Here is a 14,640-nt window from a genome sequence, read left to right as displayed (position 1 = left end):
GTAGTTGACTGACCATAGGATTGGGACATTTGACCACCTGTGACTCCTGCTCTTTTCACTTCTCCCAGTAGTGAAAGATCTTTTATGGGAGGGATAAGAGGGGGAGATCTAATGAAATGGACTGCAGAGGAGGTAGGAAAGAGTGTCTAGATGATTCAAACTTGTGTCTCTGGAGTTATGATAACACAAATTTGTTTCCAGTTTCCTAAGAGAATGTATCTCCAAATTTTCCACAATTTCACAATAAAATTCATTTTATTATTCTTTGAGAATATAAAAGTATGGGATGGATGCAATCTGAAGATAACATTGCTGATAATTTGAACCGATGCGCCTCTGGGATCTTTTTGTGAAAGAAAGCATTTTTAGATTTAAAGCTGGTCTTAAAAGCCACCAGACAAAATGCTTTTGACAATAAATGTTATTTTGGGAGAAGCATAGCCCCAAAGAAGAGATATGAGAAGTTACCTGTTCTTACACAAATAAAGGTCTAGAAGTATGGAACACAGCATATCATGTCAGCCCTTTGTGAGAGGCACTTAATTTGAGAGAACAAGTTTTGGGGGGCTTTTAATTCTATATTCTGTCATAGGGGATGGTTCTCTGGGAGACTAGATACAATTAAGATGTCCATTGGGAAATGTGGGTGATGGAGAACTAAAAGATAATTGGTTATATTATAAAAATAGGAACAGGTTATTTGGGGCGTGGGCATCACAGAAATCACTGAATACTATTTTTTTGGATCTTCATTTTTTAATCTAAGGCTAAAATGTCCAGGAAAGGTAGCTCTAATTGTTTTTCTTCAGTTGTTTACATAACCATAAAATTAATACAATATACATATATATAGTATTAATTTTATATATAAATATATATATTTAATAATCTTAAGGAGTAATGATCAGAATTAAGAAAAGGTGGGGAGTAGAAAAAGAGAAGGGCTTGAAAGGCAATGATTAGATCCATCTATGCAACCTATTGCTTTTGAAGTCTATTATGTCTATAATAATAATTTTATAAAGCTGTATTTATATATCACCTACTATGTGCCAGGTACTCATTTTTATTTTCACAACCCAGGAGGTTGTGTTATTATTATCCCCATTTTACATCTAAGGAAACCAAAATAGACATAAGTTGTGACTTTTCCCTGGGAACTACAGCTAGTTCTAAGACTGAATTGGAATAAGTAAACAAACAACAAAAGGTGAAAATACTATATGCTTTGATTCAGTCTCCACAGTTCTCTCTCTCGATGCAGATGACTTTCTCATCACAAGTCTATTGGAATTGCCTTGAATCATCTCATTGTTGAAAAGAGCCACGTCCATCACAGTTGGTCATCGCATAATCTTCTTGTTACTATGTACAATGTTCTCTTGGTTCTGCTCCCTTCATTTAGCATCAGTTCATGTAAGTCTTTTCAGACTTTTCTGAAATAAGTCTGCTCATCATTTCTTATAGAACAATTATATTCCAGAACATTCATATACCATAACTTACCCAAATTTCCCCAATTGATTAGCATGCATTAAATTTTCAATTCCTTGTCACCACAAAAAAGACTACTATAAACATTTTTGCATTATTAGCATTTTTGGGATATAGACCCAGGAGTATCAAAAGGTATGCACAGTTTTATAGCCCTTTGGGCATAGTTCCAAATTGTTCTCCAGAATTATTGGATCATTTCACAACTCCACCAACAATGGATTAGTGTTTCAATTTTCCCACATCCCCTCCAACATTTATCATTATCTGGTCCTGTCATCTTAGCCAATCTGAGAGGTGCGAGATAATACCTCATAGTTCAATTTGCATTCTTCTAATCAATAGAGATTTAGAGAATTATTTCATATGATCATAAACAGCTTTAATTTTTTCATCTGAAAATTGTTCATATCCTTTGATCAGTTATCAATTGAGGAATGACTCCTATTCTTATAAATTTGACTCAGTTCTCTATATATTTTAGAAATGAGACCTTTATCAGAAACACTGGCGATAAAAAATTTTTCCCCAACTTTCTGCTTTCCTTTTGATCTTGTCCACATTAGTTTTGTCTATGCAAAAATTTTGCAATTTAATGTAATCAAAACTATCTTATTTTGAATTTCATAATGTTCCCTATTTCTTGTTTTGTCATAAATTCCTCCCTTCCCTAAAGATCTGACAAGAAAGATATCCCTTTGCTCTCCTAATTTGCTTGTAGAATCACTATGTCTAAATCATGAATGCATTTCAAACTAATCTTAGTATAAGGTGTGAGATGTTGGTCTATGCCTAAGTGTTTTCCAATTTTCCCAGCAATTTTTGTCAAATAGTGAATTCTTATCCCGGAAGTTAGTCTTTGGGTTTATCAAAGAATAAATTACTTTGGTCGTTGACTATGGTGTCTTGACTACCTAACTATTCCATTGATCCATCACTTCTTTGCTAGTAGCAGATGATTTTGATGACTGACACTTTATAATACAGTTTTAGGTCTGATACTGCAAGACCACCATTCTTTTTCCATTAATTCCCTTGATATTCTTGACTTTTTATTCTTTCAGATAAACTGAAATTTTTTTTCTAGCTCTATAAAATAATTTTTGGCAGTTTGATTAGTATAGCCCTGAATAAGTAGATTAATTTAAGTAGAATTGTTATTTTATATTAGCTTAGCCTATCCACGAACAATTGATCTTTCTGCAGTTGTTTAGATATGACTTTTATTTGTGTGAAAAGTTTTTCACAATTGTGTTCATAAAGATTTCCAGGATTTGTCTCGACCAGGGAGACTCTTAAATCAGGAATTCTTAATCTAAAATAAACAGACCCCTAATGATTTTATAAATAAATTTCAAAAGATCCATGAACTTAAGTGGGGAAAAATATATCTGCATTTTCACAAAAACTCAGCATATTCTAAAAAGAAAAAAATTTAGACATTCTAAAAAGGATTCCTTAAGTTTTACCAAATTTCTTAAGAGAACCATAACACACACAAAAAAATTAAGAATCCTTGGTTGAAAAAAAAAGAGATATTCCAAGACTGCAATCACATGAGGTGTTTTCTTTTGTTGTTTAAAGGGTCACTGGAATCAGTTGTTTTCCATACTTTATTTAATATATTATATTTTCAAGGAAATCTTTCAGTGGACAAATGGGGAGAAAACTCAGGACATATCCCGAAGGTGAGAACTTTGATTTTTTTTAGTCATTTCACATGGACCTCCAAGCCATCTCTATCCCATCCCTTCTTATGAATATGTGAGGAGTTGGGGAAATAGGTGTGTGTGGGGGGGTGGTATGTGTGTGTGTGTTTTATTCATCTGAACCAAACTTCCTACTCCTCAAGACTACTACTATAAAACAATGGAAAGAGAATGTGAATCAAGAAATCTGGCAAGGAATCCAGCAAATCTGGATTCTAATTCTCTGTTACTTTCTGATTATATATCCTTGGGCAAAGTCCTTAATCATTCCATGGATTATAATTTTGGAAAATATTAACCATACTTGCTGCATTCCCTATGCCATTCTAAAAAGCCATATATATAATTCTTATACTGCCTGTCTCATAGAAAAAGTCTTTGTAAGTACAGAAGTCAATGGACATATAACTATGTAATAGTTATATGTAGTGTAACAAACTTAGAAACTTAGAAACCAAACTTAGAAAAACTGAACTTTAATTCAATTCAACTTCATCTACCTGCTTCAGTTTTCTCCTCTGTAAAATGGATATAATAACAACTCCTATTACTCAGAGTAGTTGTGAGGATAAAATGAGGTAGAATACCAAATGTTCTATAAATCTTAAAGCATTATATGGTTACTATTTATTTTTATTTATTACATTTATATATGCATATATATGCATATTTGTCAAATGGTGGGGATAATATTAATCTGCCCTGAGTGCTAAGGGATTCTTGTGTAGATGTTATAAAACCAGTACAAGTAAAAGCACAGGAATGTAAGGCAATTCTACTGTTAGACCTCTACCCATCATCCCTCCTCCTCATCCCTATTCCACAGTTGTTATTCTGTTCTTGTGATAGTATGGTAGCTCCTTTCCCTCTCACTAGCCAGGTGACACATTGGACAGAGAACCACAGGGTCTGGAGTCAGGAAGACTTATCTTCATGAGTACCAAGTCTGGCCTTGGACAATTACTAGCTATGTGGCCCATCCTGGGCAAGTCACTTATGAGCTGGAAAAGGAAATGTCAAACCACTCCAATATCTCTGCCAAGAAAACTCCAAATGGAGAAATGAAGAGTCAGATGTGACTGAACAACAATAATAATCATAAATTACCTCTTACTATCTCTCCTTTAGTTTCACCTTTGGTCCAGATCCCTCAAAAGGTCCCTTCTCACAATACCCAATCAGTGCAAATATCATGTCCACCACATCGGATTGCACTGTTATCCAAAAAAGACCACTGGTCCGAGACGGAGAAGATGACCTGTCTCAGACATCGATCCTTACCACACAAAGCCTCCCTTGTTTGCCATAAGACTGAGCCCCTAAACAACCATGATGACAAGACCAAGGACACTTATAAGCTGCCACCACCACACCCTGACTACCATAGAGTTTACATTAGCCCAGACCTGAGCTGTAAGACCACAGCTTCTGTAGACCTGTTCCAGTGGGGAGATGCATTAATGACATCCAGTGAAAAGTCCTCCTCAATTGTTCTGCCAAGAGGTCAGATGGCCAAGGCCAAACATAGTCCTTATCACAAGGCTAAACATACATTGGATTCTAAGACGCAGACCAAATCCATATTCCCTTCCCAGGACCACACTAAAAATCAAGCCACTTCTCTTCCCTCCATTAACCAACCTGGCAGGGCTCCATCACGCTGTCAATCCCCAACTAAGTATCTATTGATAAATACCTACCCTGGCCCAGATAGCCACACTAAATCTACTATGCCAACCTACGAGTACCTCTCAGAGGCTCCACCAATTCCTGACGCCCAAGAGATTACTCCCCCTAACATAAGCTACCAAACCCAAATGCCACTGGAAAAGGAAGAATATGGCATACTCCCCAAACTTCTGAGCACTCAGGCCAAAGATCCAATAAGCCAGTACTACCAAAAGGTAACTCCTCCTGGTCCCATACAACAGACTGAGACTCTGACAAGTGATTACAAACAGGTTGAGGATGCACCCAGCTCCAAACAACCAGAGACTCAACCTGGGAGCCAACACCAGATCCAGACTGAGCAGAATAGAGATGTTCTCAAGTATTTAAAAGACATCAAGCCTTATACCCTCGAAGGGGGAATAACTCTTACCACTCAAGTTGTTGATAAAATCATCAGCTCCATCCCTGAGGAGAAAATAAAGAGAGATATCTGTAATCAGATTCGCTTGTGGCAAATGAGGGGATGCCCCAGGTCTACGCAATGGCCTGAACAACATATGTCTGCTAGTTATACAATCTGTTTAATTTGTGCTTCATGGGTTCCAAATGGTTGTCCCCATGTTGATGGAATGAAAAGTCCTTCTCTGGCACAATTGCTGGCCATACCAACATCTCTACCTAATTCAGAGGAGAAGAAAGTGAGATTTTACCTTAAAGTGTCCCAGCAAAAACCAAATCCCATTTCTACTGTTACAGATTCCCTTTCCACTAAAACTGTGCCTTCAAGCCCTTCCTCAACCTTTCCATCATGCCCCAAATCAGATCCTGAGCACCTGGTGCTTCCAAAAGTCACCTGGCTGGACTTCATACTTGCAAGACGTCACCATCTCAAAGAAAGAAAACCACGTTCTTCCCAAAAGCCATTTGAATTACCCTTGACAAGCAAGATAAATGTAGAAGAAATGCCAGTGAGACCAAGGATACAATTCAAGTCTCTCTTAGAGAAATTTCAAAGTAGAAGTAAAAGCTAAATTAAAATGTTTATTTTTTGTAACGGATTCCTTATGGTCTTTCAAATTTTTGTCTTGAGTTTGTGTCCCACTTGTTATGTTAAGTAGTTAGGGACTCACCAAGCATTCTTTTCCTTGGAATTTATAAGTGAAACTGGTTTATGGATCTTCTTAGTCAAGTATTTATTAAGCAATTGCTAATATGATAGACACTATTATGGGGTGAGCATAAAATATTGTCCCTGACCTCAATGGCATTAATATTCTAATGCCATAAAATACAGGTAAATGCATATGTTCTGAAGAAACAGGAAGAAAAGCTTCCCTCATTGTTCTCTGCTCTCTTTTAATCTGACTAGTCTTTAGTCAGATAGATGCTGTTCAAGTTAAATGATTCCTAAGCATTTCTGGCCTTCCCAACCACTTTATATAATTTAATTGGTGCCTTTTCATAAGACTGTCTTATAAAGACTTCAATTGTATCAAAAAATTTAATCAAGATGCAATTATCCCAAATTACAGCGTTAAAAAATCATGCTACTTCTCTATTCTTGCATTTCAAAATATCAAAAACTACTGCTAAATGTCCCATGCTAGATCCTTATCCATGATACACTAACTCTATATCCTCCAAGGCTGAGTTCTTTGATCTTTTTTCTTCACTCATTTGATTATCTCATTGGCTTTCATGGGTTTAACCATCTCTATGCAAATGTTCTCAGATTTGTGTCATATATCCAGCTCTAGATTCTGGATCTCTAAACATAGATAACTAACCACCTATTACACATTTAGAACTGGATGTAAAATAGTAGGAGCCTGAAATTCAACATGTGTCATACTATAGGACATATAGCTCCACATGAATAAGACAACTCACTATCTTTTTCCTCTTTCATACTTTCTTGTTGTTCTCAAAGGCAGCAGCATCCTGCTAGTTACCAAGTTACATAATTTTCAAGACCTCACTTTCATTCAACCCTACATATGAAATTTGTTCTTGAATCTTGAGGGATTTTTTCCACAACTTTTCTCATTGATTCCATCCACAGAGCTGACATCCTAGTTCAGGTCTTCATCACCTTTCACCGACACTATATCAATGGTTTCTAGTCTCCCTGACACAAGCATTTTCCTCACTCCAATCCATTCTCCATTTAATTTCCAAAGTGATCTTAAAGCACAATCCTGACCAACTCATCTCCCTTCTCAATAAATCCCAATGGTTCTGTGTGGCCTATAGAATCAAATGCAAACTCCTTTTTGTCATTTCAAGTTTTTCACAATCTTCCTATCTTTTCATTCTTCTTATACATTCTATCCATATTCTATGGTCCAGCTATATTGACCTATTTGCTATTCTTCATACCATTATTAATTTCCCATCTCTATGTCTTTGCATTGACTTTTATCCACATTTGGAATAGTCTCCTTCCTTTTGCTTCTTAGGATATCTGCCTTCCTTGAAGACTCAATCTAAATACCTCCTCCTTTTGCAACACAACTTTCCTAGCAAAGAATAGTACTAGTGTCTTCTAAGATTATTTTGTACCTTTACTCTATCTAGTATATAACTATTTAGGTGCCTATTGTTTTGTCCTTTGGAAAGTAAGATTCCTTGGATCAGGACTGATTTGTCTTTCATCTTTGTGTCTCCAGCACTTAGCATCAGTGACTGATATAGTAAGTGTTTAATAAATACATATATTAATAAATAAATAATAAATGCATAGCAAGTCCTTAATAAATATTTGAGGAATGGATGATGGATGGATGGATGTTAATGCATATTGAGACATGTTAAAAAGCTATAAGATAATAAAACAGCGTGAAAGTCTATAAAAGCTGGTCAGTTGGTAAGGCCAATCATTTATATTTACAAATCAAGACTTTTTGTATACCTTGAAGAGCAGCACAGTCTTGTGAAATTCATGTTATGTTAACTAAAATTACGATGAAGACAAACCTTGACTATAAATGGACCATGACTAACTGGATTCTAGCATAATAGATTTTGAATTATAGAAGGTCCTAGAGATCATCCAATTGAACCCCTGGGAATTTGCTGATTAGGAAATTGAGATCCAAAGGGAAGTAAATTTGCTCAAGAGATTTATATTGATGGTAAATAAATTTGTCATCCTTGGGCACTACAGTATTACCTTACTGTAAAGTCTAAGTTTACACTTACAATGTAAAGTCTAAGGCAGAAGGGGAAAGCAAGTTGATAGAACTCATTGATAGAACTCAAGGTTTTATAGAAGAAATGTACTTAGAGTTCTATGATGAAACTGTTTTCTCAGGAAAAGAGAATGCCACTTCTAAGCAAAGGATTATTTTTTCAATTGCTGCTTATTTCTGGGAAACGTTTTCAAAATAAATAAATAAAGATAAAAAACTTTTTTCTCTCTTATTAAGTCTTCTCCAAACAGGAAAACTTATAACTACCCATTAGAATTACAGTAGCTAGGGTTTTCTATCCTTGAGCTCCTTTTGGTGAAAGTATTTTGGATGAACAGATAGGGAATGGAAGGAATTCAATTGATGGGTTAGTACATTCTGTGTGACTCTTCTCTGAGAGCATCCCAAGTTTTGAAGAGATTTAGACTCATGCTTCTCAGATCTGGTATCTGATAAATAATCCAACTGCCTTCCACCTGACCAAAAAAAGTCAAAAAAATTCTTCACAAATTATCTCAAAAGTTAAATGTATTTCATTAAAGTTAAACTAAAAATAAAATGATATAGTTTGGGGTTCAGGTGATTTTGGGCGATTTTCTTAAAAAGCCAAATGAAATTGGATAGAATTAAACTTGAGTATTTCGTGATAGGAGGCTGAGAAAAGACGACTTTGGGACTAAAAGTACCACTTAAAATCATGACCTGGTCTTTTAATTTTTCACCTGTAAAAAAATTTCAATCTTTTAACTTAAGGCTTCAATTCTTGCTAAGATGCTACAGATAAAATGGTAATGTTCCCAGTCATACACTCCTTCATGTAAATGAGTTTAGAAGTTTTCTTCTTTAGAATAGATTGTCATAAAGGTGGGAAGTAATAGAGACAAGGAAAGTAATAGAGACAAGGGCAGAAGAGGCCCTAATTTTTCCAATTGTGAGAAGATTATTTAAAGTGAACTATCAAACTATATGATTATACTGAGATTCACATTGACAATGTAATTTTAAAAGAAAATTGTTTAAGCTAAGGAATTATTAAGGTGTAAATTCATTTTATTATTTATTACTTATAGGACAATCATAATTCTGAAGTTCTTTGTCAGCATTCCATTTTCTCAAGGGAAAATATTTATTTTCTCATTTTCAAGAAGTAAATGGAGATAAAAACAGAAGATTTTTCCAAATGATGAGAAATTTGCTTTTCAACCATACCAAATGGTCCCATTACATTCTTTCCTAATTTTGCTCACTACCATCCTTATGATAGTTTACTCTTTTTACTCTTTTTGACTCACATCCAGTTCCTCCTGATTCTTGTCAATGATCCTCAAAGCCCACCATGATCTATTAAAGTTATTGCTTTGTCCTTTGAACCTAACCTATTCCACTGATCAACTAATCTATTTCTTAGCCAATAGCAAATGGTTTTGGTAACTGCTGCTTTATAATATAGATCTGGTACATTAGATCTAAATATAGATCTTTTAGATCTATATTTATTATTTAGCTCTATTATTATTATTATATTATTATTATATATCTATTATATATAATAATTATTATATAATTAATATAATATAATACATAATAATATAATATATATAATAATTATTATATATAATTATTATATCTATTATTATTATATCTATTATTATATTTAGATCTTATTATTTAGATCTATATTTATTATTTAGATTTTATAGAGCTTTTAGATCTGGTACAGCTAGGCCATCTTCATTTGATTTTTTTTTTTCATTAATTCCCTTCACCATGATCTACTGAAAAGATCACTGTTCTCAAAACAAAACCATGTTAATTCTAATCTTGACTTTGCAACATGGCCCTGGAATAAGGCTAAACTTGTTCTCTTAATGATAGTCAAAACATTTATTAAATATCTAATGTGTGCCAAACACTATATTAAGCAATAAGAATACAAATAAAAGCAGTCCCTGTTTTCAAGAGTTTACAAGCTAATGCAAGAAAACTATTACAAAAGGAAGGAGAAAATAAGAGGTGAAGGGGGAATGTATTTAATGAAGAGGCACAATGAAAAGCAAGCTCCAAATAAGATCCAAAGCAATAGGCAGGAAATCAAGAGAATATCTGTGATAAAATTTTGGAAACAAAAATAGACTTGATCTTTATGGAAAGGCCTTTTTGTGAGAACTGCAGGTCAAAGCTTAGTTTCCTTCCAAATAGGGATTTCTTGTATAACTACATTGGCTTTTGACTAATTTAGAGAAACTACATAATTATGGGTGGGGATTTTTGTTGGCATGTCTTGGAATCATACACTTGCTCCCACAACAGTACTATCTATATTGTACTGTGAGGGATGTAGAAGACCCTTACCTAAAATGACTACTCAGAGATCACTCAGTAGAAGGCAAAAAAGTTGTTTATTGAAAACTTCCGGAGGATGAGCTGTCCCATCCGAGATAAGAAAGAGAAAGCTCGTGGTAGGAGGGCTAAAGAAGTAGTAAAGATACATAGCTTTTATACAAGAAATTACATCACAAGTAAGAGAGCATTGAGGGGAGGGGGGGGGGAGGCATCTAATTGGTTGTTGCTATTTGGGGGATTGGAATGGAAGGTTTCTGTTTCCCAGAAATCTCCTGATTTCTGGGAAACAGAAAGTCAGGCCTTCAGACTTAATCAAGCAGATAGTGGACTAAATATCATTAAATCTCAAATACCAACAAAGGTCATCAGCTCAGGTTAAGTAAATACGTTTCTAGCTGGCCAAGGCTCAAGTAGATACAAGCCTGCACATATTATACAGGTCATAGGGGAAACACTGAAATAATAAAATACAGAAAAAGAATTCATACATTCCTGTAAGTGCTTCACCTTATTTCTATTCCCCACAGTACAACTGAAAAAAAGTCTGATTTTGATTGAGAAAACTGGACCATGACTTTTTTTTTTTTCCTGTGTAAAGTTTTAGATTTCTCTTGATAGCCTTTTAGGTATGGCTGCAGCCCTGTACCCAAACAGTGGTGGGATTTCAGTTAGGCTGATTGCATCTGGCTACAATTGTGCTGCAAAATCTTCCAAAGGTGTCCAGGATCTAAAGAAAATGCCCATGGTCGGGGAAACTTGTGAATAGATATCATTGGATGATTCAGGCCAGTGCCAATGGTCTTGTGATGATGATTCATCTATACAAAGAGAGAGGACTCTGGGAACCGTGGATCACAATATAGTTTTTCATTTCTTTTGTTGTTGTTTGCAAGAACTTTATTTTTTTTCTCATTTTTTCATTTTTGATCTGATTTTCTTGTGCAGCAAGATAATTGTATAAATATGTATACCTATATTGGTTTTACATATATATTTGCCATGTTTAACATATAATGGATTACTTGCCATCTGGGGGTGGAGTGGAGAAGGGGGGCAAGGGGTTTGGAGCACAAGGTTTTGCAATAGTCAATAGTGAAAAATTATCCTTGCATATGTTTTAAAAATAAAAAAAATAAATTATAAAAAAAATAGATATCATTGGAATTGCCATTGTCAATCAGAAGTTTCAAGATCCTCCTTGGATTGATAGATGACACAATAAAAGCTTTTCCATGAGAGCTGAGTGGCTACATAGATATGGGCACATGTTTGATACATGTCCTGGCCAGAAGATAGTGAAGGTGGGCCATTAGTTCCCACTAATAGAGTTATAATTAGATACATACATATATACACATACACATTTATGTATTATCTGTATGTGTATATATGTATATATAGAATATATATTCAATATAGAATAATAGTAAACAGTATAGCAAGTTCCCACAACAACACACCCAATCCTCCTCCCAAAAAACTCCCTCAAGCGCATCAAAAAGTATGCTTAATTGAAACCTGGTGAAGAAATCCAGAAAAGGTTACAATAGGACATTTGTCCAGGCCAGATTGGCATAAGGAGATGGATCTAGGAACACTGGGGAAGGGATCAGGCTAGGAGCACACTACAGTTAGCAACACTCTAGTGGCCAGGCGGAGGCTGTGAACTGGGGCAAGAGGAAGCCCTAGATTCATACAAGGGTACCCCAATGGAAACAGGTGTCAGCAGGAAGCTTAGTTGCCCACTTCCCAATTCTGAGTTACAGATCCAGGACAGAAAGAACCTGAATCCATAGGAAACATTCCCAGGCAAAAAGTACATGGATGATAGAGAAAAAATATTCTAAAGTATGCAGCAATGCTGTGGTTCAGAACCCAGGAATAAAATAGGGGCTCAGTATCAGCAACTAGCCCAGTTTGCAGAAGAGTAACCAAAGCAAGAATCTCAGACCAAAGTGGAATCTGCAGTCCTGTCACTCTGAATCAATACAGTTTCCCAGCTGACTGATAGGAATTGAGTCCAATATTAGTCTATTGATGTCCAAACTCAAATCATGGTGTAAACAGGCAGAGCTTAGTGCAAAGAAGCAGTCATCAGATTTTTCCTGTGATGAGACTACTTTGAGAGCAATGAAAATGTATATGTACCTGGCCTGTAGAATATGACCAAAAAAGGAGAATGGGGTGAGGGCAGAGGAGGAAGCAGCATGGCTAATGAAGAAATTTATTTTACTTGACTATGTTTATAACAAGTGGGGAAAAAAAAGAATTTGTATCAACTTTTTCCCTCTCTGTTAATAAATAGAATTTGCATTTTATCTTTTTTGGTGTGGGGAACCAGACCAATATTAAATCCTGAGGAAGAAATCTGAAGGAAAATTCTGCATCTGAGTTCTCACTTAAGCTTAAGATTTAATATCTCGCTACTCAGCAGAAGCAGAAAAGCTAATAATAAAAATACTTGGGGAGGACTAAAGTCAGTAGCAGTTGGTGTCCTACCTTCCGATATTTATTAATTGTGACTTGCTAAGACTAAGTTACATATAACAAGATTGACTCTGTGACAGGGTGACCCCACACCCATTTTGCCCAAGGCTGAATATTGAAAAAGTTCTGAATTTGGTTTTCTCATTATTAAGAAAAACAACATGGCAATTCCATCATGAAATGAAATCACTTGCCTAAGTTCTTAAGTTCAAAGCAGCAACCTCTGGGAAATCTAGCAGTTCACATTGTGGAAAACAGTTTTGGACTTCTAGGGAGATTTATTTTAAAGTTTGCTAGCTCATAATCTCTCAAGGAATTCTTAAGAAGGAATTTCTCACAATCTCCATGGAACTCAGAATGCAATTGCTAAAGTCATTTTTTGAACTTGGGTGCCCTCTAGTGTTTATTTCCTTCTATGGTGAAGTCTCTCCCTCCTTGGCAGCTTCATAGCTCTTTTAATAAATGCTATTTTCTATTTTAAAATATTTTAACAAATATTTTTGAAAATTTCTTTAAAATCCTTCCTTAAGTTAAAGTTACTTTGGACTATTATAACCAAAGATATACCTGCTTCTTAACTTCAGGGGACCCTTTATAGGGATTAATGCAAAGGCTGCACTTGTCCAGGTTTACAGGGGAGTAAGAATGAACTCTCAAGTGTGTTACATGGATTGACTTTCTGAGGATTTCATTCTTCACACTTAATAAGAACTCACATTTGTATGGGATTTTAAGTTCTGGAATGGACTTTATTTACATTCAATCTCATTTCATGCTCATAAAACTCTGGAAGGCAGGTTCCATTATTATTACTATTTTATAGAGGAGGAAGCTGAGGCACAGAGAATTACATATCAAGCCTGCTTCCTCCCATTCTTGGACCCAAAACAAAATCTTTTTTTTTTTACTTGGGGAATCTCTTTAATGACCCTGACCTAAGCTTGATGGACTGCTTTCACACCTTTATAGAGCTAGCACCATGTAGTTCCTTGCTTCCCACAGGACTTCATTATGAGATAGGCTCTGGATATCTCAAGTGTTCCTTAAGATCAGAATTGGTCAATCCAATTCCAACTCCCATAAGGTTATAATAGCTAAGCTTCCCTATCAGGAAAAACGCTAATCACTATACCAACTAGATGGCTCAATGGATAGATTTCTGGGCCTGGAGTGAGAAAAAAAAAAAAAAAAAAAAAACTCCAGCTTCAAGTACTTACTAGCTATGTGACCTTAACCTATGTTTGCTTTAATTCACTGGCAAACCACTCCAATATCTTTGCCAAGAAAACTACATATAAGTTCACCAAGAATTGGATATGATCAAATGACTAAACAATAACAAATGTAGAGTTCCTAACAAAAAGAAAGGAAAAGAAAACTCTTTGTCTTGGGAGAAGGCTATTTTCCTGAGCTACAGAGAAAAATATGAGAGATTTTTCATGCACATATGCAGGACTGAGCAAACTTTGGTGCTTGATCTCTTGTATGATGAAGTATTTTTCCTCAATGTCAAACTTATCCCTTCAGGTTAATTTGAGATAAAATTGTCCTCAAGAGTAAAGACTGTCTTTCACCTTTCTTTGAGATCTTACTGCTATAATCTTATTTACTATAGTTTCTGGCAAATAGTAGGCACTTAATAAAAGCTTATTGACTGACATCCCTCTTTTTCATTTTGAACATTTTATAAAATCTTTCCTTAGGTTAAAATGAAACTGCTTGTACTACAAGGATAACTTGATTCT

General features: G+C 35.2%; 1 protein-coding gene across 1 annotated transcript; it reads left to right on the top strand.

Moving 5' to 3' along the window:
• The first annotated feature begins 2,689 nt into the window (after positions 1–2,689).
• On the top strand, positions 2,690–5,926 carry LOC111719678. The gene is made up of 2 exons (XM_023498942.2): positions 2,690–3,182; positions 4,332–5,926. Exons 1-2 carry the CDS (start codon positions 3,152–3,154, stop codon positions 5,903–5,905), a joined length of 1,605 nt encoding a protein of 534 aa, XP_023354710.1. The 5' UTR covers positions 2,690–3,151; the 3' UTR covers positions 5,906–5,926.
• The last annotated feature ends 8,714 nt before the right edge of the window (positions 5,927–14,640 follow it).

This window comes from Sarcophilus harrisii, chromosome 3 (genome assembly GCF_902635505.1).
Source record: "Sarcophilus harrisii chromosome 3, mSarHar1.11, whole genome shotgun sequence".
Lineage (NCBI taxonomy): Eukaryota > Metazoa > Chordata > Mammalia > Dasyuromorphia > Dasyuridae > Sarcophilus > Sarcophilus harrisii.
The sequence above is the reverse complement of the archived record's forward strand: the minus strand, read 5'-3'. Positions and strand labels throughout refer to the sequence as shown.

Bases quoted from the DNA above. Each gene is read 5' to 3' on its own strand.
- LOC111719678 (XM_023498942.2), top strand. From the start codon at position 3,152: ATGGGGAGAAAACTCAGGACATATCCCGAAG. The intron at 3,183-4,331 runs GTGAGAACTTTG...TCTCTCCTTTAG, and splicing joins ACTCAGGACATATCCCGAAG to TTTCACCTTTGGTCCAGATC.